The 26451-nt window shown below is 42.1% G+C and overlaps 1 protein-coding gene across 3 annotated transcripts; it reads left to right on the top strand.

The window, feature by feature from the left end:
- The first annotated feature begins 243 nt into the window (after positions 1–243).
- On the top strand, positions 244–26451 carry mdfic (MyoD family inhibitor domain containing). 3 transcript variants are annotated; one of them, XM_050035891.1, is made up of 6 exons: positions 244–545; positions 834–997; positions 3030–3140; positions 17033–17413; positions 19484–19540; positions 23393–26451. In XM_050035891.1, the coding sequence occupies exons 2-6, from the start codon at positions 904–906 to the stop codon at positions 23641–23643; spliced, it is 894 nt and encodes a 297-aa protein (XP_049891848.1). In that variant the 5' UTR covers positions 244–545; positions 834–903; the 3' UTR covers positions 23644–26451. The 3 variants fall into 3 exon arrangements, with proteins under 3 accessions (XP_049891848.1, XP_049891850.1, XP_049891849.1); XM_050035893.1 differs by lacking the exon at positions 3030–3140; XM_050035892.1 differs by lacking the exon at positions 19484–19540.

Below are 26451 nucleotides of genomic sequence, written 5' to 3'. Positions count from 1 at the left end.
GAGTAGTTTTTTTTTTTTTTTTTAAATTACACCTGTAGGCTATCTGAGATTTTAGCCCCAAAGTAGGTTCAACTAAATATGATATTTTGGCAGAAACTTTTTATTTATTTATTCCCCACATATTTCAATATACATACAAGGAAAAAGTTCCACGATATTTTGCTTTTCCCAACTTTTGAAGGGGGGCACACATGTTCAGGGAGGGCTTTGTTCACTTCTCTGCCGCCAAGTGAAGCGCAGAGAGGCTTCACTGGCTGTACTGCAGGAATCCGGATATGATGAAAATGTTTGAGTCGCAACTATCCGCAGCAAATTACCGCCACTGAGCGTCGACAGCGTCGCGAGGACTTTTATTGACCGTCAACAACATCTGGACAAAGTTGGACCGGGACACACTGGCTCCTAAAGTTACCGAAAAAAAGTTTTTGGACGCTACTCTTTCACCCACTTTCGTCTTTTCTTCCCAGCGTCTCGGGGACAGAGTCGGAGGAAGGAAGGATGGGAATAAGTCAGCTTTGAAGCGAGGGAGTTGTCATGTTTGAAAGGTAAGTTATGCTTTATAAACAACATGTCCGCTTTAGCTATAAACACTTAGCTAGCGTCCGTCGCTTTTTGAGATAGAAAAGGGAGTGTGTGAACGAATGGGCTGCAGACTTTCAGAAAGTTTATGTAAAAAAGGGAGAGAAGGGGAAATTTCCACTAAGTTTTACTGCAGCTCGACGTCACTTTGTCGGTGTGTGAATAAGCAGACGACTCTGTGAAGTTGAGTAATGACACGGTGTTGCTTTGTGTCTTCAAAGCCTGAGCTAATGATGAGACATTGGTTTTCACAGCGCTGAGGGCTGAGGGAAGGGAGGAACTTCTGCTTCTGCCGTGTGTGTGTCCCAAAAAGACGACTGTCTCATGTCCAAGGAGACTGTCCTTCCTCCGGATGGGCCGGCAGGGCCAGGGAAGGGCCCTCAGCAAGAGACAAGTCCCCTGCTGCCAGCCTCGCAAGGTAAGGGCACTCAGGACAGGCCAGAAATCACCAGCATGGGGGTGTAAAAGTAAAACTGAGGTGTCCAAAGTGAGGTCTGGAGCTCTTCGGGTGTCACAAAAAGGCTCCAGAGGTCCTTCAACAAGATTTAATTTAACTAATATGTCATAAAATGGCAGGAAAGTGAGAAGAAACCTCCCAAAGTGTAAATATGTCAGGCTCTGCTCTGGTTCACTCCTTACAGCATAGCTCTGCTCTCCTCAGGCCTGTCACCCAAATTCTTGTGGTCCACAAGCCAAAAATCAGTCTGTTTGAGCGCTCTGTGGCTTCAGAACATTTAGGAATCACTAATATATGATTCACAGCTCATGTGTACATTAAGTCCTCTGTGTGAATATTTATGGAGTGCTTTTTTCTCTCCTTGCTGCCAGTGTACGAGCAATAAGGCCGAGCTATAAATATCAGTGACATATCCTGTCAAGAACTCACGTCGCTTGTACGGCCAAACATGGGAGAAAACAAGGGAAAAACCACATATAGAAAATAAGTCAGCGACAGCATTAAGAGATTATCGGTGCATATCAGCATTTTTCAGTCTGCGTGGGACAATATCAGCCTTGTCTTTTTAAATTATATTCATGTGATTTTTTTTTTAAGTATACATCAGTATCTGTGCTCCAGTGTTAAGCCTTGATAATGTTTTTGCTTTTTTCCTCAATAAAGTCTGAAGAAACGCCCTGGTGACTATTAACAGCAACCACAGCCAATTATAGTTTTTAATTAACTTTCTAGTTGCCCCTAAGATTATCACATGTAAAATAAGCTTACCCCCACACCCCCTTTTCATTTTTCTTCAAACAAGCAATGAACCGTTAACCATCCTATTTATACCAAGCATCATTATGGCACTGTCAAAAAATAGCAAAGTAGGACAAAGTAAGCAATCACTGGGGCTGCTGGATTGCGAATGGATTTTCGCTGGACCTTCAAAGGCGCTCGCAGTTAAGACTGGATTTCCCCTCTCAGGGGACTGTGGATGTACTGAGAATAGACCAATTTATTTCTAACTGTGATCACTAAATACTGCGATGCATCACACAGTACTGCTGCTAACGCAACTGCCGCTGCCATACATCAGCTCCAAGCTGAGATATGTGCCATATCTATCTAGGGCTGCTGGCCTGCGCCCATCCGTTCCACTCTCCCATCCATCACTGCTTACAAACAGAGAGTGTTGTAGCATCGGAACAAACGCATCAAGCTTCAGCAAGCGACATTGCTAGGTTTTTGCTGAATCATTCTTCACCTTTTTTTCTTTAGAATCGCTGCAAAAGCGGCTCAAGAGACAGTATGTTCTTGAAAGAACTTGCAAGCTATGAGAAAAACTGGGCTGTGAGCAGGCATCTGGCACCATACCAGTGAATAAAGTCATTGTGGAAGGTTTATTTACTGAACAAAGCAGCAGTGTGCAGTGAGCAGAGCGTCAGCGTGTCTTGAAGTCAAGAGGCCAGAAGACGCGGCTTAGAGAGATGAGTGAAACTGTCTCTCGTGTTTTTGCACAGCTATCAGGCTTGGAGTCTTTGCCCGCATACTTTTTCCAATTTAGATGAATGCAGCCTTTATGGCAGTAAAAAGAAACTTGGCAGGTAGAGCACACCCGGGAACAGAAGGAGAGAAAATGAGATCCAGAGCTCTGGCAAGGCCTTTACCTGAACCGCCCCACCATGTTGTGCAACCATTTGCCAGCGGCCTGTGTTTTTTCTGGCAAAAGTAGGCCGAACGGCCTCCGCACCTCTGGCTCATCCAGCTGTCCCTGATATTTTGTCCACTGTGGCTGACCCTGCAGTAAAAGTGTACATCTGTTTCAGCAGGAATGGCTGTAATGCACGTTAATTTAAAACAGTTGAGCTCGTAATAGGATAACATTAAATTAAACAACCGAAGCCCTCTCTGTTCCTCACTACGCTGCATAATATTTTGCTGCTTAACTTTATGTGCAACAGGTTTCCCTTCTTCCACCTTCTTCTGTAACATTAAATACTTTTGACCCTAGATGCTTGTGACAGTGAATCGTCAGGAAAAACCTCGTCTCCCAGGAAACCAGCTGCTAAAGGACAAAGTCACGTGACCGAGGAGAAGCCTAATTATTGCGAGCCTGTAAGAAGTAAGTTTTAACGACCTGGGAAAGCTGTGGGCGGACAGCAGGATATCTTGGTGTTATTTTTTAATGATAAACAACAATGAGCCGTTTAATTGGGAGAGTGAAAATTATTAACATATTTTGCTTTTGCACATCCAAAAGGTTGAGCTTAACGGCAGTGGGTGTTTAGCAATGTTTTATTTAATATTTAAATACTTCGAATTTCAGCCTCCTTCTTCTTTTTTTTTTTTTTTTATGAACGTGCTCCAACTGTCAAGAAAAGTAGTTGTTATGACAGTTGCACAGTGTACATGCACGAGGCAGGGTCAGCTGGCCAACTAAAATATTAGCTTCAGTGTTTCCAATTAAAATATCAAGATAGCACCGAGGTCTCTTGGCATGTGAGTGGTAGCATGCGTGCTCTCTCATTCTGCCGTAATGACCAAGACTTGGCTGGTTTCTCCATTTTTTGCTTCTCCTTCCAACCCACAGCCCAGTGTTTTGGAAGTGGGGAAATCCTGTTTGTGGTTCTGGCTTTGACTGTTTTAACGCACTGATTGCATCTTAGCCACAATGTTTTTTCCCCCTGTACCAAACATTTACCTATTGGGGAGGAGCTGTGCCAGCTGCTGGAGGCATTTTTCTGTTGAACCTCGTCTACAGTGCCATTCAGCTTTCACGCTAAGACAACATTGCAGGGCTATGTTGTTCCTACCAGTAATCTACCATACCAATAACATAGATTGTTAGCTTTTTTCTGCTTCTTCTAATCTGATTTTGAAACTTTGGAAACCTGTGTTTTAACTCTGACATAATCACATTGTTTTATGCAAATGTCCCGACACATGGAGGTTTTACAAAACAATTATTTGGCATTGAACTGCCCGAGTTACTAGCAGGTCTAATTAAGTCTAGATGCACTCTTGCTCGGGAAAATGACTTGATACTGAGCTACGGATTGCAGGTCACAAAAGGAAAGCGGCTAAAAGCTTTGTGTGTGTGTCTGTGTTTTATTGTTCTTAAGAAGAGTGAGACGTGTCAGCAAAGGCTAATAGCAGCTGATTGCTTCCATCCATGTAAGTGCCTAGCTATAATAAGGATTGTGTTTGCGTTTGACACAACAGTTCTTTTGTTTCTAGGTTGTTAACTTTTCCAGGGCGCCTTTTCCTGCCTTTTTTTTTTTCTTGGTATCAAGCTTAATGACTTGCCGGTGGCTTGTTTACTGAATCAGCGAGGAAAAGAGATTCAGTTGCAAAAAAAAAGATTTTCTGTCAAGAGGTCTTTCTAGCTTGGCAGGTGTGTGGAGTATTGCACTTCTGGAGGGAGGCATGCTTTTCTTTCATCTCAGCAGATAAGCCCCTGTGACAACAGTTTTGCGTTGTAATTGATGTCGTCCCCCTCGAACATCCACACATACTCTCTCTTTCTCTAATGCACACACACACATGCACACACGCAGACTGACTGGTAAGGGAATTTTAGAGGGAGGAAGACACTCTACTTCTCTTTTGAGAGAGTTACAAGAACATAAATAGTCATGTCAAATACAGGCAAAACCCCCAATCTTGCGCTATGATAATCTTTGTGAAAGTTTTATGTACCCATGTCTGTTTGTGGTTAAATTAAATCTGGAAATTCTTACATCCAGGGGGGGCTCAAGCTAACCTACTTGTGTCATAGTCTCACTCTGGTTTTGTTTGTTGAGGTGACCAATCAGCTCACTTGCTGACAGGGGTAATTGAGAGCTCTCTTCCCTGCAGAAACAGGAAATCAATAAGAAATCATCTGCCCGCCTACATCCTTGCGCTCTCTGTTTTTTCCCCCCTGCTGTCCGATTAAAAGCTTGTGTACAGTATGTGGAAGGTGACTTTTCACAACAAAAGGAAGCCTATTGTAATGTTGTAATAACAGCACATATCCTATTTCGGTTATGATAACAGTGTTTTGACAAGTTGTCTTTTTAACCAGCGGGTCCCCTTAACACAGTAAAGTAAACATGGCAGCGGCTCCATATTAGTTTTGAAACTGTTCTTCACGAAGCACAGCATGCATTTGCAGGAGAGTACATTAAACGCCACACAATTAATCATCAAGTGTGACCTACAAAGCTGAAATGATCATTATGAACAGAGAATCATAAATTCGCATGGTTAAAAAGATGTTGAAGTGTAGTGGTTCCTGGGATTGCTAACCACTGCGGCTTGTTAGACAAAAAAAAAAGTACAATTCTGCCCTTCCCGTTAGGCCGTTGTCAGTGAACGGTTCCTCTGTGGCTCCGCCATTCTGGGGGAGGGAGGGAGAATCTTGTGGGGGAGACAGACATTCCTCAAGAGACCGTTCTGGGTTTTCAAGCAGCTGATATCTCCTGCAAACAGGGCCTCAGCTCTGCAGCCCCTGCCTCAGAATAAATTGCTACCACCCAGCACCAGTTTTAGGAGTTTAATCGTCACATTATTCACAGGATTGTCAAATACTTTTTTTTTTAAATGCTTCTGTGGTTGATAAAGATGACCTTACTAGCTTCCGAAGAACAGGTCTGTTTTTTTTATCTCAGGAAAAGTCTGTAGTTAGAAAGGAAGGTCAAATAACATGACTGTCTTTTTTAAAAAAGAAAGATATTAGTCTGGCCTTTGTGTGAATCCCTGATTGGACTCTTTAGTAGCACACCTTCAAGGTTATTACCTGTGCGCAGAATTGACCTTTTGGAAGTGAATTTGTGACCCCTAATAAATGCAGTAAAAGGGATTGTTTAACTTGGGAGCGTCTCATACTTGCACCTTTCCTGCAAGAAAAGATTCCTTGACAGTGCAACAATTAAGATTTATATACAAAACTATAAAGCGTTACGATACTAGATGGTTGGCAGAGTAAGACTAAGATAAAACAAAGGGCAAGTGCCTCTTAGTCGTCATTTTCATCATCAGTGCTGAAATATTTTTTGCTGCCCAAGTGTTGAATCAACATTCTCAGACTGTCACACTTTGCCTCATGTATATTCCAAAGTTACTTAAGTACTTTAAAGACTTTTTAACCTCATGCCAGTTTTCTTTCCCGGAGTGTTTTTTTTCCAGCCATAGGAAGTGCATGGTGATTGTTGTTATGCAAGATTCATATCTTTATTGTAATCCTCAGAGCCCTGTCTCTGCAGAAATAATGTGTCTAAAGCGCAGACCTATTATAAACGGAACCGTAATTTTCAAGTGATTACTTACCAGTGGGTCATGGAATCAAAAACTGTATAAATAGGGTGAAATGCTAGTGTAGGGGTTGATTAAAATGGCCATTGTAATTCTACCTCTGTTGTAATTATTTTCTCATTGTCTTGGTGCAGATAGATTTCATATGGGAAATTTCAAGTGTGTTAATTAGCATATTTTACCCGAAGTGCCCGAGCCTATTCACTGTTAATTTTTTTTTAAAGATATTCAAAATACTTGAGCCAAATGATTAGATATGCATACCTCAATCCATGGACAGCAGTCTTTAAAGTGCTTATGTTAGATACAAGGCAACATATATGGTTTTTGATTGTGGAGGAAGAGTGTATTTTTTACTTTATTGCAGAGAATCTGAATATTAATAGTAATCTTTCCAAGTCGGGTTTCACACCAATTGACCTTTGTGTCTAACTGGGTCTCGTGTGGAAGAAATACTCAGATCTTTTACTTGAATGAAAGCCATTCGAACTACCCAAGCAAAGTTTGTAAAAGAAAAGTCTTGCATCCAAAGTATTAGCTTTATGAAATGCATGGATATTTTTACATGGATGCAGCAATTTTCACATTGTAGTTAGTGAAGGCTGTGCAATTTTTGACTGGGTTCTATGTTGTGGGTTAGTTGAAGCTAAGCTAAATCTAGCTTTGGACCCCTTTTTGCCTTCAGAACTGCCTTAATTCTTGGTGGCATAGATTCAACAACGTGCTGGAAATATGCCTCAGAGATTTTGGTCCATATTGACTTGTATCACACAGTTGCTGCAGATTTGTCGACTGCACATTCATGATGTGAATCTCCCATTCCACCACATCCCAAAGGTGCTATTTTTGATTGAGATCTGGCGACTGTGGAGGCCACTGGAGTACATTGAACTTATTATCATGTTCGGGAAACCAGTTTGAGATGATTTGAGCTTTGTGACATGGTGCATGAACTTCAGCAGGTCACCTTGACCATGTCTACATGCCTAAATGCATTGGGTTGCTGCCATGCGTTTGGCTGATTAGCTATTTGTGTTAACGAGCATGGGTTTTTGTTTCCCCAACCATTTGGCAAGACTTTGATGCAGCAATTCTCCACCCATGCAAACTTGCAATCCAAAGAAAAGTAAAACAACACTTAAAAGATGATGCAGTGTAGCTGCAGCCAGCCGCTGCACTTTTTGGGTGAAAGAGGCAGAGTCCTGAGAGTTGATGGCTTGCCAACCTCTGGGAACAAGCCAGGAAGTCTGTCATTCGTAGCTTTACCTTCCAACAACCTCATCCTCCACTCCGTAAATCCACCAGCAAACCATCTGGCTCCCAGCCTGTCCATTCCCGCTAGCTGACTGCAGCACACCCGCTGGATGATGGAGGTAACTGCAGCTTTCTGACAGGTTAGCTAAGCTTGTCTATTAGTCACAAGAGGCATCACTTTATTTTGTTTTTGTCAGCCAAATTTCTATTAAGTCTTTAACTAAGTAATTTTGGGCCCCTGGAAAGGTACTTTAATTTTAAATATACTTTCTTGTATGTATTAACAAGTGTAAATGACTTTTTAAAAAAATGTTAAGTATTTTTTTAAATTCAAATACCTATGTCAGATTATTATTATATTATTATAGTATTAGTATTATTATATCAGTGGTATGAAATTGTCTCGAAATTACAGTAATATTGTTTATTGCAGTTATTTCTGGAACAATGTATCGTCCAACAAAAGTAGTTATCCTGACAGGCCTGCATACACTATACATAGACAGATGAAATAAACCTAGTCTTTTCTATCTTATGTTACCCACACTACCTGTCTGTTTAGCACAGGGGAGGCAGGTGGGCCGCTTGACTCATGTTTACCACCTCCCTAACCAGTGCCACACAAGACAGTGTCAGTGCCTTTTCACAAGCCACTCACAGAGAGGGAAAGAGAAAAAAAAATCAGCCAGTTCAAATGAGAGCAGCGCAGGGGGGATTACTTGGCCTCTAACAGGGTTTTGGCTCCAACATTAAGGTTAAAACCCTTTTCTATTACTGAGATCTCTGCTGATGTTGCCCCCGCCAGCCCCGACCCCCTCGAGCTTCCAGCTCCTTGCCCCCTTCGTGTTTGCAGGTTCAGTGCCTCTCTGCTAGGTCATTCTGTCAGGCCCCCTGATCAGTGGAGGGTGACCGGGGACCAGGGGATGGCTCCCGTCCAGACACACAGACAGCCGCGGCCGAAGCAGACCCTGGCTAGTGCAATACACCCCCCACTCCTCTCTTTCAGGCTAGAGCTAAAATCGATACGGGCGTCTCCGTGTTTAAAAAGCCACTCAGAGGCAGACGAGCACCTCTGTCCCAAAGGCTGATCTCTCAGCTTAAGGCCTTGATTGGCATCCTGAAGATGCGAGGCGCTGACCCACAGCTGTCCCATTAGCAGAGGGTTAATGCTGAGATTGATACTGAGCAAATAAAGGAACTAGGTGTGGGGGTATTTTGATAGACTGCCTATCCCCTCTCTGACCCGGAGACAGACCTTAGTTGTATTTTGGCTTTTAGGGAGTGGTAGCGCTACCGCCAGATCCTCATCTCTGACTCCAATAGTGGAGTCTGTGCTGGTGGATCTGCCGCAGATGCACTCTGTATTTATTTGGTGTGTGCGGCTGTCTGTGTGTCTGCTGTTCTACATGTGTATGCCTTCGTGTATATGTGTACAAGTACGCATGTGCATGTCTGCGCGCCTGCCGTTGAATTTCAAACAAGCGAGTTTCCTGTGGAACTTCTACTTCAGCGAGGAGATTTTGAAGCTGGTGGAATATTTGAGTCATCGATGTAACTGAAACTGAAAATACCCCCGTTCCCCTCCTTCCCTCCCTCTCCTTCCCCTCCCGTTCACTGCCGCTCTGTTGCTCCGTTTTTGTTTTGAGTCGTCAGCGAGGAGAGGGTGGAGCACGTTTTTGGAGTATGGAGCCTGGCAGCTCCCTCAGGCCTGCTCTGAGTCACGTCATAATTGATCTTTCTAGAAATTGTGGTAGCTAGCCGTGTAAAGCCTAAATCCGTGCAGGATGTGCAGCTTTTTAAAGATACTGCACTCGCGCGTTGGGCTGACTTTCTACTACACTCCTTCTCCCCTCTCGGATGGTAAGAAACAGATGAGGGGGAATAAAAGGCGTTTGACAAAGCTTAATGCAGAAACAGGCTCGTACAAATTCATCTCAGAAATGAGGAGAGGACGAGAATAAGGTAGCATTTAGTGTCTCTCACAGCAGCCAGGTTGTAAGGCTTTGAACGCTCCTTGATGTCTTGCGTTCTGCTACATTAGTAGCACTCAAATTAGCGCCATGCCAAATTCCACACAACAGTGGAGAGACTGGAGACTTCTGTGGTCGGAGCTTGGGGGTGCGGGGGGGTGGGCTGAGTGTGAATGACTTCCCCTCAACATGATTCATGTAAGAGAAAATGGCACCTCATTGGGACTTTCAATGATTTAGATAGCAGTCAGACATATTAATCTGGGAAAATGTTCCGTTTTGAAATCAAAGGATAATTGATGACCCCCTTCTCCCCCACCACCGTCTCCCCCTTTCTTCCACACACGCGCGCACACACACACACCTTAGCCAGCCTCATGCACCGAGTATGCTGAGAGGTTCATGTCGTCACATCAAGCTCTTGTCTTTCAAGTTGCCTTTGCTACTGTAAAATGTAATTAAGCAGAACAAGGTCCGAGGGGGTTATTTTTTTTCCACTCAATCAGCAGCAAAATTTGAAATTAGTAAATCCCTGATGCCCTGCTTCTCTCTTTGTTGGGTGAAGGCGGTAACGGTGGTGGTGGCGGGGTTTGGAAATAATATTAAGCTCTGTCTTCGCATGTCACTTCCCCTTCAGCAGGTTGGAGGAGCCAAATTTGAATGGCTGTCAACGAGAATTAAAACAGGGTGGGAAAATAAGTGTGTCACTGCTGAAAACGAGCTGAGCAATATTGACTGATTGGCCTGGAATGGGATGGAAAAACAGACCAAAAAAAAAAAAGTGATGTTTCCTGCTTAAATGAGATGCTACACAATATGATCAGCTTTGACAGGTGAAGACAGCTAATAGAGTTCTGTTGCAGGTTGCCATAACACTCCCACACACACATACCGAGCTTGTCACTTTTGCTGATGAGGATCCAATATCAGAGCAGGTAATTTAGCAATTCTCAGCGGTCATCATCATCCGTGCCGCCGCCATCACCATCATTTTATCTTGGATAAATACAAAACATTGTGTGCATGTGTATAAACTGACAGGGCCAGGATTGCTATTTGATGTCCAGAGTCACATTTTTTTTCATATCTGTTGGAACAAGTGACATTTCTGTTAGCCTGTGTCAGGTCGCCATCCAATTTGTGTAAACACCTCAAGACAAGACCACAGAGTTTGCATGGCACCCACATCTTTACACTATGGGAGTCTAATTTTCTAATCAAAAGCTTCTTCTTGGTTGCCAGTTGACATCACCAATTTGTTCTCCTCTCACTCTGCTGATATCTGCATTATATTGATGCTAATCACAGTTAGTGGGTTTTGTTGTGGCGAGACACTTGAATGATGATCCTGGAGCCGCTTGTCTGTTCCTTCCAGTGCGTCCTTCTAGACAATAAAGAAAGTCCTTGTCCCGGAGTTTGGAAGGTCAAACGGTAAACGAGGCTTTGATATGCCCAAGGAAAATTTCAATCAGAGCCCTTTGTAATAACATTCATTGTACTATTTTCCTCTCTCTCTCTGTGTCCCTCTCACTCTCTCTCTGCAGTATAATTCCCCTGGTTTTGCGTCTATAAATATGGACAGGGAAGATGTATAATTTCTAATGAGAAAATATATCCCTTTGGATTGAAAAGCAGGGGCTGTTCCACACGCTGCTGTTTGTTAGGAGGAGAGATGATACCTCGGGCTGTTTTGGCAGAGAGAGGAGGGGGTGGTGGTGGTGGCGGTGGTAAGAGGAGTCTGGCTAGGTCATTGCACATTTACAAATTAGCATTTCAATCATGCAGGTACATGGCCAGCCGAGCAGAAAATATACATGTTTTTCTAATACGAGGCACAAAAAGATAAACAAAACACTGTGGCCGTGTTAGTGGAATTAGCATTTCAGAGCTAACTGTCACCGCGTATTCTGCCCGTTGCTGTTTGGGACTCATAACTAAAAAATAAAGGTGCCACTTTGGCTCTCATATTCCATTTAGTGTTAACTCACAAACTCGTAGCGTTGTGTAATAACGGCTATTAGGAGATAAATACAAGATCTGGATTGTGCTGTTTATTTGGCTGACATGATGTGACATTTGAATAACTGTATGCTCACTCTGATGGGCATTCTAATAAGCCTAGGCAAACACCTTTCGTCTCTCTTCTCCCTCTTTCTCTCTGTCTCAGGGGCATTAATATTAAAAAGGACTGAGCTTTAGAAACACAGAGCTTGTGCGGTTGTTCACTCCTGCCTTACCTGCGACTCCCGACAAAGCAGTGTGCAAATGAGAATCTCCATACTGCCCTGTTTGACCTCTGTGTTATATTTTCATGTTCTTGACTATTTTAGAATTCTTGTTTATACAGCTCTGTTTCAGCTGACTTGCATGCATGCATATTTCTTCCTGGTAGGTCTACCTCTGTGTGTGTGTGTGTGTGTGTGTGTGTATGGGTGTGAGATCTAGTAGGCTTGTGACATATATACTGCATATATATGTACTCCTCGTTGTCTTTCTTCTGTCTTTTGGGTGCAATTTCCAGCTCCCTCCTGTAGGACCTATTTTCTGTGACAAAAACGGAGGTGTTTATATACTCAGTTTTACATACAGAGCGCGCAGCTCTGGCGCAGCTCCAGCGCTCTCCAGGCACTCCGGTGCTCGGTCCCTGTGTGGCGCAGCCACTGAAGACTCAGTGACAAATGGCAATTATATTTGTGTGTTCTTCATGAATCCATCAAACACTGGCCTTTTAAAAATGCTCCCTGGATATTTGAGGCTGTCAGCTACTAGTAGCTGGGACCAAATTGGGATGCTGCTTAGACAGTCAAGAACCACTCACCCCCTAGTTTCCCCTGTGATGTGTGTGACAGCGTGTGTAGGGGAATACCATGTTTTATTCAACTACAAATGTACACTCTCAACAGTTGTTGATGTGCTAGAAATAGGGCGGTTACAAGTCCAATTTGAAGCATGTGTGTGTGCATGTGTGTGTCCACTTGTTCCTCCAGAACATGGCGTTTTAATGCAACCTGTCAGGTTGTGTGTGTTCAGTTATCTTAGGACACCTGCCCATCTCTACAAGCTTGTGGCAACTGTACGTATGATTTTTGTTAAAAACTTGCTGGGGGTTGTTCATATCAAATTTTGATGCGGTTTGTGTTTCCTGCAGTGTAGCAGTGCGTCTCTGTTGCTCTGTCAGGATTTATTAACAGGCACAGCTCATATTTGCATTCACAAGCTGAATTCTCGGATGTGGAATTAAACTTTATGTTCAAAAACGTCATTACTGCAGTATATTATCTTGAAATTATGATGTATAAAGTTGTGTAAACCCATAGTTACAGCTCATACAAGTTGTGTGCACACAAAAGTTCACAGCCTGATTAATTTGGATCGATGAATACAATGCAAACATGCACAATGGCTCTTCAAAGTAGGCTTTTTCCTGAATCTTTACAGTTTTACAGTACACACTGAACACCCAATTGCTCTTGGAAACATGCTACATATTTTTCTTTCACTCCACTGCAGGTACTGTGGAAGTTTTTGATGCCAGCGTAGCAGGATTCCAATAGGACTTACTGTGTTTCTGCTTTCTCTCATTACGTCTTCATTTGTCTCACGGCGACTGTACAAGTCTGTCATTGCCATCTTTGACAGTATCATCATTATCATGATCAATGATTATGAATATTACTCCATTGTGTCCATTCGTCTCAGTCACTGTGTTCGTCAGGATAAAAATAAAGTGTGCCACTGTGTAAAGACTATCCAGGAACCTGCCACTGAAGCACACTTCTCTGCAGACTTGAAGCACTTTTTCGGGCTCTGCAGTGTGTCAGAAACCTGAGTCGCCGCTTATGTACTCTGGGTTTTACGTGGTGGTTTCTTAATAACTATTTATACTTTGGTAAATTGAAAGCTTGACTTCCTCAAAAGGAAAGGTAATTATGTCTCCCAGTCTACTTTGGCCTTTTTGTGCATGAACGTGTGTTTATGTGTGTGTGAGCTTGTGCGGCTAGTTCGTTTAACCTAGATGGGGAAAATGACTGTGTTATTATGCAATATACTACGGGTGATTGATTTAAGAACTGTCATCCTCTAGCTTTGCTGTGTTGTATTGACTTGACAATACTCAAGAAGCAGGTGAATTATTACTACTGTGCAGTGTTAGCTGTGGGTTGTGTGACATGTTTGTGTGTATGTGTAAGGTCTTTGCAAATGAGTTTGGACAACTTAATCATCAGTTATAAAGACAGATTTCCCCTTTGAGTTCCATTGAGCCAGTGCTTTTTGTGTTTACATATTAAAATATGTAGGGCTGTACCCGACTCAGAATTATGTCAGTCGAATCAGATTTGGCTGTTCAATATGAATACTTTAATATTTGTTCCTTTTTTCCTTAGAGAGTTTGAACGGGTAGTAAACAAGTCCGTCCCCTGAGCTAGTGCGTGCTAACTATGCTAAGAATTGATCGGAAAATTCTGACACCAAGCATTAAACAAAATCAAGAAACTGTGTCGTATTTAGTTGCTGTGAGGTGTAAATTTACCACTTCTAAGCAGAAGGCAGAAGATAACGTTATCTTGAAGCCTCTTTTTCTCCAGGCAGCTGCCTCTGTCTTACTCACCCTGGGTCTGAGTCTGCAGCTGTCTGTACCAGAGAGCAGGGTGTAAGCGTGAAGCTAAATCTGGGGACCAAAACGTGTCTAGAAGCACACTGCACACTGAGTGACAAAAAAAGACCCAACTGTTGGACTTAAAGAATCACAGTTCACTGAGGGGTCTCCGACTGTTGATTTGAATCCTTTCCTTTCATGGGGGCAGCTCTAAAAATATGTGGCTACATCTAAAGGGATGAGAAAACACCAGCAGTGTGATTAGAAGATTGGCAATTGTACTCCAACCTGTGGAAGTGGAATTAAAGCTTGGAACTTTCACTTTATCCTGGGAGAAGTACATGATACAGATTATATATTAAAATAAATCTTTTCCGCTTCCTCCTAATAGTGCTTCTGATAGCATTTGCAAGAATCAACAGCGGCTGATGGAAAACAACCAGTCAAAGTTGAAGAGTCTTTAACTCAGCTGTCAATCACTGCTCGTGAGCTGTGGTCAAACTGTCACACTAGGCAGCACTGATGAAATATGAATTAAGCATTGCCTATCTCTTGCCACAAATGTTTTCAGAGACATATTTTACTGTACTGTTTAGCTGTAATTTGAGAAAGTGTGATCCATCTGCAGTAGAGCAGTAAAACAAGCACTGCCCACTGGCCCAAGCAGCTACTACTATAAGTACTATTGTAAGGATATATAGTGACAGTTTCAGCAAATATGACAAAAGGTTACTTTAAATCAACAACTGTAGCATTAAGACAAATTTTAAGAATAAATCTAAGTAACTTTGTTTCTTGAAATAGGTCATAGCTAGGTGAATAGCTAACTTTTGGTTTGTGATTTTTGTTTATTATAACAGTACGTCAGCTGACTACAGCACTACTGTTCTGTGCACCTTGAAGTAACAGTTGCACAACCGGATTTCTATAATGTGATGCTACTTTAACAGTTTCAGGGAACAATTTGAATGGAAATGTCATCTTGGTAAGGCACGAATCATCCTTGGCCAACCAAAGGCCCACTTTGTTGATATGTAGAAACTATGGTGTGGGCGTGTGTCCCCAGCTTCCTTTATGATAATGGTACGCCAAGCATTAAAGAAAAAGACTCATAAGAAAAACTCAAGGTGTATCTATTAAAAGAACGGGTGAAAACGTGGCAAGTTGCAGCTGTCAGAGGTAAAACCGAAGAACAACAACAGATGTAGCCTACTCTGAGTCTCCTTGTTAGCAAGCTTTAGTCTCTCCACACATTGTCATGGGCGGGCTGCAAGGCTTTTGTCTTTTGGAGAAGAAAAATCCATCAACCTGGGCTTAAATCACTGCATAATGAATTCTATCGTGTGCTACCCAGTTGTCTAATTCAAATTGCATGGAATCCTGATCCCTAAAGTCTATATTTGTTTATCGAGGCAGCATGCAGAAGCCTGAATGAGGAGAAGGCAAAAAACCCAGTGTGTGTATTTAATTGCTTTGTTTTACATCCACATTCACGTCCGGCCTCTCCCAGGGTGATGTGTTGTTAAAATGCGCGAGGCCCCGATTCCCACACTCTCTCTCTCTCTTGTTAACTGTAATTGCACTTGTTGGTGAGCTGACAGAAAGAAAATAGAGATGGAAAGAAATTACCAGCATCATGTTAAGTTCACATTCAGTTTGCATCCACTTTGGAAAATTTGATTTTTGGACAGCTGCAAAACACTTAAACAAAGCTGCAGAGGTTTTCTTCAGCTGTTAAATAAGGCAGAATTTGGTGGTGAAGATACCATATATTCAATGTATATACAGAAAGTATAGAATAGGGAAAATGAATAAGTATGGTTCACACAGACAGATTTAAAAAGGGATGAATAATTCACAAAATCTCAAGTTAACCATGCACTGGTGGCGCGTGCACATGCACAGTGGCTCTGATGTGGAGGGAAGGTAATGTAGGAGTAACTCCCAGTAGAGCTGAATGTGCAGGTGTTCCTCTCAGTAAAATGCCACCTCCTTTGCTCGCTCACATCCTCAGCCTTCTTTCTTATCAGACAGGTCGCTGTCTCCTGACTTTCTGTGGCTGTCACACACACACTTAGAAAGGCTATCTCTGAGCTTTCAGAGGAAAGGAGATCATTACTGTTGCAGACAGCAGCTATTTTGTATATGCACACTATCACAGGCTCGCTTTCTCTTTTTACCGCATTAATCTCTCTTCCTCGCACACTGTCTTAACTCACCTGGGTACTGCTCCTGCAAATGTCTGTGTCTGCCTACAGCGGTGGCTTTTGTGAACCTGTCACATATAAGGTTTCCTATATCTCTCCGCTTCTTTCTGTCATTCCGGGTTGAAATGTTTGCCATGTGATCGATATGATCATGTTAGGAAACGCTGGCAAGATTTGCTGAGAATTATTTAGCTGAGAGTGGTGTGTCTCCATTACTGTGTTCGGCTCGTAAGAACAGAACATCACAAGCTACAGCGACTTTATATGTGAGTAAAAGGTACGAAGTGCAGAGAGTGCAAGTTCTCCAGTTAAAATAAAGTTACAGGGTTATCACGCGTTTACCCCCAGAAGGGTAGGAGGAATCTACAACTCTTTGTCTTCCATAAAAGTAGACGCTACAAAAAAGTTGTTAAAGTAAACTACTTTCTTTTGATCCTCTTGTATTTTACATTTATATCAAAAACGTACATTTGAATAAATAAGCACACCCTCTGTTTTGTTTCTATATTCAGTTTCATTTTAATGACTTGTAATATGACACTGAGCTTGCAGGTGTTTCAGCTGAATCAATGCAATAACCACTTAACTGTCCTGAAATATGGATTTAATTTATTCAGCTGAAACTACAGACTCAACTCTTTACTAAACATGAGTGTAAATGAATTCTTTTTCTCCTTGTGTCTTCCTCCAGCTCAACCCCAGTCTCAGCCAGTGCCCTCGGAGCCTGCTGAGGGAGAAGCTGGCAAGGACCAAAATGGCTTTCGCCACAACAGCACTGGCACGCCCGCGCTGAGCAACGGCAACGGCATCCACCCTGGCATCAGCGGGGCCGGGGCCACGCGCACATGCTCCTGTGGTGCCAACATCAGCATGGGCGCCACGGGTGGGTCAGGCTCTGGCACAAGAGCAGCCGCGACCGCGACAACGACGGAGCAGCCCAGGAAGCATCCGTCCACGCCTGTGTCTGAGAGGGTGCAGAGGAAATTGAGGTCCAGCTTGTCAGTCAACAGTGACAGCAGCCGACGCAGCAAAGGCAGTTCAACGGGGTCACAGAAGCCTCCTTTACCAGAGGGTGAGTATCCACACACAAGGTACGATGACAGCGAGGGAAAGAGAGCACAGACCAACACACAGACATGATGATACTAACTGTTCTAACGCTTGTGTGCTTGCATTCATCTTTTTCTGCATCCCATCTTGTGCTCATATATTCTGTTCATGAATTCACTCGTCAGACATAGGGATGTCTCAAATATTGAGGCAACTTGGTATATTTTTTTTATTTTTAAAATGTTTTGTGTTGTGTATAAAAAGGCAGATCAAGTTTATTGTAACAAATTGTGCTCCTGATACATCAGCATTGAAAAACACCCCACTGTTTGTTACATATATCTTTATGTATCTCTGGGAGGCGCGCTACATTAAGCTAGCTCGTTGCAATATGGTTAGTAACGCCATTACCAGACCAGAGATAGAAGATCCTACTGACATGTCTGGCAGTTGGAGCCAATTCAGTTTCACTGTGAATTATGTGGGTGATAGCAAGGAAGTGGTACAACGGTAGACACCGAGCCAAACAACAAGCCTCTGCACAGCTACAGAATCTCCTTAGCAAGCAGCTAACTCAATAGCACAGTAACATACACGCTCTCCGAGCCAAAGCACAGGCCGCTCCACGGTTACAGACTCTTGTTGGCAGCTATGCCAACAGCACACACAGCCTGTGGTTGCACAGCACACACCCACTGAAACAGAGGAGATCCGCTGCGTGGCTATAGCCTCTCGTTCAGCTGCAGACAGCCGCTAATGTTAGCACAAAGCACACATTCACAGCAGTGAGCAGTAACTGGGTAGCACGGGTAGCACATTTGGCCAGAAAGACTAAAAGGTATTTTAGTGACAGATTTTTTTTATATTATTATGGCATTGACTAGAGATGTTTATTCATCTATTTATTAGAGTGAAAGAGCTAAGAAAGCTTGTTGGATGTAGCGAACTTGCTCACACACAGTGGGCAAAAGAACTGACACTGATACATGTTCTCTGATGTCAGTAGTAACAAAGTATTTATGCAGTAGGGAAGGGGTTATGTTAAAGATGGCTCCAGTGTGTAATCTAGTAGGTTTTAAGGCCTACCCAAAAAATCCTGAACACAGAACAGTGAAAAACAGTTCAACGGTCTAACTCCACAATTCAGTACTACACAGTTTTTAACAATTATTTTCTAACATGTATAATAGGTTAAGATAGAAATCACTGATTGTGCTTTACCCGAACTGTAAGGAGCCCATTTCAGCTAGACCGTACTTCATAATTCGTACAAAAAAAAAGGGTTTCATACATTTAAAAATGAAAAAAAAAAAAAAAAGTAAACTTCTCTGGCATTTCAGAAAAAGAATTGTTTCCTTTGTTTTGAATTTGTTTATAACTACACTACATTTAAACTACTACATTTTTGTTTTTATCAGGAGATGTTTTTGTTTTATATGCTGGTAAAAACAAAAACACCCCAAAAGATGGGTCACTTGGGTATAGCTACATCATTTTTCAAAGTCAAAAAAGTTCATACTTTATGATGTTATCTTTAATAAATAAATGAATTAAAATAACATGAAATAAAAATTAAAAACAATTTTAAAATCAAGGAAATTTCTTTGGCATTTCTACTTTTAGCTGTATTGAAAACTGTGACACCATTGTATCCTAGCGAACCAAACCCTTAATTTTGTGAACTGTTACACCCCTGATATAGATAGTTTAATTTATAAATATTTTAAAGACAGAAATGCAACAAGCAATTCTTGGTCTTATATAATGAATTGGTCTGTGCTTTGCAACTGTATTATGTAGAAAAATATAAATGTCATGTCTGGCAAAAACACCCAATCAAGTCATCCCTAACCTGCAGCTGCACAGTGGAATGATACGCTATCAAGCCATTACCATCAAAGTGATTTCTCTGTTAGAGGGGCTATTCTTGCGAGGCTCTCCTGGAATAATACCCTCTTAGATATTGATAATAAATTCTTACCTTCTCTCACCTTTTAATGATGGGAGTGCATGACCTCTCATATTTATCACTCCCGTCAAGCAAATGACATCTTATCCCGCTCCTGTGCCTTTTATTTTCTTTAACAACAAGTCAGAGAGTCCGTTTGCCATGCGGGGAAGCCGTCACTTTGTCAGGTGCAAGGCGGAGGTGAGTCCAGTAATGAAGCCGGTCGGCTGGCCCTTTTCCATTGGGGAGATAGGTGTGACCGTCTAACGAGGCCTGAGAGCACGGGGTGCCTATTAAAAGTCGTGACCAGCCTTCCTCGGGCCCCTCACGGCCCCTCACGGCCCCTCACACCTCTCTGGGCCCTTTCTGGCTCTCCCTACATCCCGTCAGCACCACCCTGACCCTCATTAACGTTGCATCCCTTCTCCTGCTATTGTACTCTGTGGCTGTGTGTGTGTGTGTGTGTGTGTGTGTGTGTGTGTGTGTGTGTGTGTGTGTGTTTGTGGACATGCATGTGTTCTCTCGGTGTTGTGCTGCATGGACAATATGAGGGGTTAAGGCATGTTTCATTCATCGAACTCAAGGCCTTTGCTGTTTTGTCTTTTTATGTGGGCTTTTACTCCAAGGTGAAGATGGAAAATAAGATGTGATGTGATGTGTTATTAAAAGATTCACAATGGCCAGGTTGAGATATAAGTTTAAATGAAGGAGAAAAGTGGGCAGTCAGATCTTTATTTGATGATGCTTGACTTGAAATATGCATCACATTGAGTTGCAGGGGATCAAAACATGAAGACGCACGCACACATGCACAACATTTCACACGGAAAGGTGGGATGCATGCACCAGAGATATTCCAGACATGTCATGTTTTCAACATCTTAATTGGTAAAGAAGAGAGGAGAGGGTGCATAAATATATATATATATATTAATATATATATATATATATATATATATATAAATCAATGAAACAACAGCAGCTCAACAAGTCTGGCTCATTATGGCTTTTGTGTTGCTTATTTGCAGACGCGAGAGCTCTCAGAATCAATATGTTCGCTTTCAACTATTTATTTCCCCCCGGAAAACAGCCAAGCTGTGGTGTTTGAATGTTTACACGGATTAACATAATCTGTTTGCCTGTGAAATTAGCCTCCTAAACAGCCCCCTGAACACAGGAAATAAAAGGCGTAAGCTAGCAGGAGCTAGCTCTGGGGATTCTCCCGCTCCCTGTGTTTCTTGGCACATGCCGTTGGCACCGCAGCCAATCTGTGATAACACCGAGGCTTCTGAGGAGTCATTTACCCACACTGCTTTTGTTCAGCAGGGTGGGTCGTCTCCACTCTTGTCATCCAGTTTGTGTTTTTGTTAATTGTGTGTAATCAGTTAAGGTCTCCAAGCTGCTTTAGGCTCATTTGGAGATTTAGGGCCAAGGCCGCGAGCATAGTCTTTGCCTAAGCTATAAACCACCATGTGTTTGTGTGTGTTAGCTTTGACTTTTCCCTCCGTCATGCATTATAAACAGGCCTGCTTTAAAGTGCATGTGCTGGACCTTCACTATCCAGCCCACATCCGCTGCCCTCTTTACCCATGTGTGCCTTCTTCTGTGCATTTCCATGGCCACCAAGGCTTTGTCTGATCAATCTCTCTCTCTTCATCTTTGTCTGTCTAGCCATCTTGCCCTCGCTCTCCCTCTTTGTGAGTTTGAATGTTTTGCACAGCTTGCCGCTCTGAGGCCCATCCAGCTTGTTTTGTGTCATGCCGCTCCCTTTTTTTTGATGTTAGCTTTCCAGATGTCTCAAACTATTTCCTCAGAGGCGCCGGACGCTGTTTTTTGGCCTCTGCAAACTCTGAGCTTCATCGCCGCTCACTGACATTAAACAGGAGCGGTGTCAGTGTGTGCTGTTCTGTCTGTCTGTTGGTTGGTTTCACTCAGTGTCTCTGTCTGCCTTTCTGTCTGTCTCTCTCTGTTTTCATGGAGATGTGCCTTGCGTCCAGCTCTCTTGTGTACAGTATACGACCCCCCCTCTCGCTCCCCTCCTCCTTACTGGCTTCTCTAAGATCCAGACTAATCGCTGGTGTTGAATTATACATCCAAGTGAATAGTTGAGATGGCCGGCCGCTGCTTAATGCCTGTGTACTGTGTTTATACCCTATTCACAGCCTACTGTTACATTCTGAACGCTTGCATGGCTATACCCTCTGGGTCCTTCAAAGTTTGTTAGGCTGAACTTTGAGGTTTTGTGCATGGAGTTTGGCCAGGCAACGTTTATTGTTCTCAGTGGCAGATAGCACCAGTACAGAGTGCAGTATGAGTTTGGTTATGCTGGTATGAAACAAATCCACAACCTGCCCAACAGCAATTTACTGCATGTCCACCAGATGTTCAGAAGTGAATTTATTCTCATGCATCTTCCATCACTGCCAGTGTTATGGCCTCAGATAAGGATAATAAGATGCATTCAAACTTCAGGCACCCTTACAGACACACACACACACACACACACAGACACACACACACACACACACACACACACACACACACACACACGTACGCTTGCTCGTTTCATGTTCCCTTCTCTATCTTGTTTGTATCACAGTCAGCTAGTGCTTCTGGTCAGCTCTGCAGCCCTGAGCACCGCAAAAAATAGGGTAAAAAAAAAAAAAAATCCCCTCTACTTTGATTAATCAAACATGAGCATCCAGCGGTCCTCAGCTTGCCTTCCCATGCCGTCCTCCACACTCTCCTCCTTTCGCTCTCCCTCTAACCCAATCAGTAACAGCCCCTTCTGACAGCTCAAGATGGGCTGATGAAAGTTATGCAAATGTGGCCTGTTTGTAATGCTATTTTTCTGCATCCATCCACATCATGTCTTTTTAACACTCCAAAGCAGTGGCACTCTACTGGCCTCGGTTCAAAAGGGAAGACAGCTGCAAGGAGTGTATGCCAGGCACACTTACCAAGTGATATTTAGTATGATTTAGTGACTTAGATCAGACTAAGGAAGTTCTGGTGTGGAAGATAAATAGTGTACATCACATATTTGTGCAGCAGTCTATCTGCGGGCCATGCAGAAATAATCTTTGTTCTGTATTTGATCAGTGTGGAAACCACTTTTGATTTTTTTTTTTTCACTTTATTCTTTACTACTTTGCATTTTGTCAAAGTTTTATTTCAAATTTAACTATTTGGAAAAAAGCAACTTTAGCTTTTATAGTGTGGCTGATAACTTAAGATCAGGTTAATTAAAAAAAGTAAATTAAGGTGTTGGATTTGATCACATTACTGTACATAACTATGTTGAGAAATTAAAGCTTATGTTTCATCCGAGTTAAAGAAGTCTGAAAGAAAACTCTGCATCCTGCACTGATATACTGCGTAAGTGGAAATAAAACATTAATTTGTTCTTTTTCATTACCTGTTCAACACAGTAGCATTTTAATGAAACTAATTCAGCCATTCAGAAACAGATTTGTGATGGTTAATGGGTATATTGGTAATTTAAAGGGGATCTCTTTATCGGTGTGTAACAACAAGCTGAAAGTTGCCGCCAGCTATTTAAGGACGGTCTGTGAGGAGGTTAAATGTTAATCAGAGGTGTGCGCATTGCTGGCATTAATCCACCTATTTACTGGGAGAAACTCTTGGACTTTGCTAATCATCTTTGTGTGATCAGCTGAGCAGTTTGCATGATAATGCCACAATTATTTAACAGTCCGTTAATCAAAACTGCAGGAGAGGAATCCATTTCTTTGAATTTCTCTTATTTCCTTCAGCCCCCCCTCCTGCCTAGTTAGCCCTCACCCTTTTGCCGAATATCTACTCTGTTCCACCTGTCAGCCTGCTGTGCATGCAAGTCCTCATTCACCCACTCTGCTCTGCGCTGCTTTCATTAACGGGCACTAATTTGAGGTGAATTCAGAGTATTACCATTTTAATTTATTACAGATACATCTTTGTATTTTGAATATTTGTGTCTGTTTTTGTTCACTGTGATTTATTTTACTCATATGTTTACAACCCCTCACCGTGGCCGTTTTGACACCGACCCAGACTGCTGCGTCCACTGCATCTTGGCCTGCCTGTTCTGCGAGTTCCTGACACTCTGCAACATGGTGGTGACCCAGGCCTCGTGCGGCGCATGCACATCAGAGGCGTGCTGCTGCTGCTGCTGCACCGACGACCTGGGCGACGATTGCAACTGCCCCTGTGACATGGATTGTGGCATCATGGATGCCTGCTGTGAGTCCTCAGATTGCCTGGAAATCTGTATGGAGTGCTGCGGCATCTGCTTCCCCACATAGGGAGGCCTGCGCTGGAGGAGAGCGGCGTTTCTCTGCGGGGGGATAACTGGACTCTGGATGGAAGAATGGAAGGAAACTGCTGCCGCTGCTGTCACTTTGAATTCAGCAACAGGCAGAGGTTGTGTGTGTGTGTGTGTGTGTGTGTGTGTGTGTGCGTGTGTGTGTGTGTGTGTGAGATGGACAGCATATGTGTTTGTGAATGTCCTGTTGAGTGTGTGTGTTTGAGTAAAGCATGCCTTGAAAGATGTATTTTGACACTGGGCTTCCAGCTCAGCAGGGGCTTGGAGTAACTCCAGATATATGAACACGTCAGTTAAATCTTCAGTTTATCGTAAGTTGTTTCTGTTACATATTCTATCCTTTGCGTAAAAAGTATTATCGCAGACTGCCTGAAAGATTTTATTGTTACATCAGGAATGCTGTCTAATTGTATCTTGCCTTTGTAGTCATTTTGATGATCGACGTGTCGTGTACACCAACCAAAATGATTTATTTACTCTGATTTAATTTCAATACATGTGTTTCTTTTTTTGATGCTCAAAAACTGAGGTTGCGGTCTTAGTACTGTACAACACTGTAAAAGGTTTATGTGACATTCCATACAATCTTAGTTGCATACTGTAGTTTTGCAACTTTCATTTACAGTTATCTACTGTAGCACTGTAGAACAGTTGAAACTGGTGAAATATTACAGGTGAATCAGGACTTCAGAAATGCTACTATCTAAAACCAAAAGTAAAGAATGTGCCTGTTTTAGGATGTTTTTACTTTTACGAGAAAAAAACTGCACAAAAATGACTGATAAGCACGCAATTGTTTGCTTATTCATGCTGGAAAGTCTATGAAAACATGTTTTTTTTCCAATTAATGTCATCTCTCCTGATTTGGCAGCATTTGAAGCCTCGGGTTTACTGGAAATACAGCACAGATACTCACCTTTTTGATGAAGCAGAAGAGGTTCTGACCAGCTCACTATAACGTGAAGATAGACAATGGGCCTCATGCAGAAACATTCTCTTAAATTAGTTTTACATTTTGTCTTAATTTTCTAAGAAAAGTCGACTCCAGAAGCACCAAATTTTCTTAACCATCCAAATCTGCTCTTACCCAAGTGGCTGACTGTTTCCTCTCCCAAAACAGTATACAAGCACAATGCAAATACTCTGGCATATACCCAAGAAGTCGAGGGATGACACCAAAAAAGGTCTCTAAGAAGAATAACTTCAGCAGTAGTGAAATCAATGTACTGTTAAATAAACTTAAACAAAGTAAACTTGATTTTTCAGAGCGTCAGTTCTGGAATTTCAGGAAAACCAAAAACCAAATAATGGTAAAACATTGGTGATACTGTAAAAGCATTGTCAGCAGAGGGCCAAGGCATCTGAGAGCAGTAATGGAGCCATTTAGAAGCAGAACGATTTTATAATATTTCATTTTATTTTATCTTTTTTTTTTTTTTTGATCGTTCAAGAGTTTTTATAGTCTTAATCAGGATCAGTGGACTAATAGTATTTCTTAAGCCCACACATTTAATAATACAGTCATTATACAAATATTGTTAAACATATTTTAATATAAATTTGATTCTGTGATATTCATGCTTTTATTTACGTTCCTCAAATTCGAAACTTGTGTTTCCTTGCCTTCAACAACAATTTGTAGACTGAAACATCGACATATAGAAAAGAGCGAAATTAAGAAAACATTGGTGGGCCTTAGAAATCAGAAGGTACGTACAAAATGAGAACAAATCGTGGTTACAAAAAAAAGGACATTTGTTATATAGCCTCCTGCATGAGGCCCATTGTGTACAGCTCTTTATTTCTATGTGAGCCCTCCTCGCATGTTAGCCATCAACGATTAGGCTTTGTCAGCTGCACATGGTACAAGTCTTTTCTGTGATGCTATTTTACATACATACTGTGTAAGTCTGACTTGTTGAACTGCACTCCCGTTCACGAGGGGTGTGATATGGAATTAAAAAATGGTGACCCTGGTTGCCATATAAGCCGCTTTCGGGTATCAAGCCCAGTGACTCACAATACAAAAAAGGAATCATGAACTGTCATGTTGAAATGGTAAACTAATGCAGGGTAAAGGCAGTTTTCTTCTCCTTTTTTTTCCCCTCTGTCCCCTAATTCTGTGTATCTCGAGATGAGTTTGTGGTGAATCACCAGCGGAGTCATTTTCTTGTCTCAGAGATCCGCTTTGATGTTGTTTAAGTGATGATGCTTAATGCTGGCCTTCATTAGCACTGCTTACTAACTGGTTACAAAAAAAACGTCCCTTCCTAACGCCAACAAAGATAATGTGCTGTCATGTACGGCCCGTCTTAATGGCGCACTGTTATTGTGTGTGAGGAGGTTGGATAGGCACCTCTGCAGCAGATAATGTGCAGAAAGTAAACCTCATTTTCATTTTTATGATTAACTCGTGCCAAGAGTGTCAAGAAAATACTTTAGATAATGTGAAGAATTCATTTAAACAGAAAAAAATGTATACATGTAGCTACAGTAGTTGTCCTCTTATACTATACTGTTGTATGATTTATTTCTTCTGTGCCTTACACTTGATCCTTCTCATTTTCATCTCGATACAACTCAACTCAGAGCTCACAGCTCATTTTCTTAGTTTTTTTGTACATTATCTTCAGTCTCAAAGAGAACTGTTTTTTAAAATAAATCTTCCAAAAAAAATATTACTGTTTTGCACACAGTTTTTAAACAATACATTTCTGTCTCTTCTTCCTTTGTGTTCCAGTTGTTAACCAGCAAACTCTTTACAATTCACCTGGGTAATAAATGTGAC

The sequence above is a fragment of the Epinephelus moara genome, chromosome 23 (assembly GCF_006386435.1).
Source record: "Epinephelus moara isolate mb chromosome 23, YSFRI_EMoa_1.0, whole genome shotgun sequence".
NCBI classification, from domain to species: Eukaryota; Metazoa; Chordata; class Actinopteri; order Perciformes; family Serranidae; genus Epinephelus; species Epinephelus moara.
Note: the sequence above shows the minus strand (reverse complement) of the source record. Positions and strands in the feature narration are given on the sequence as shown.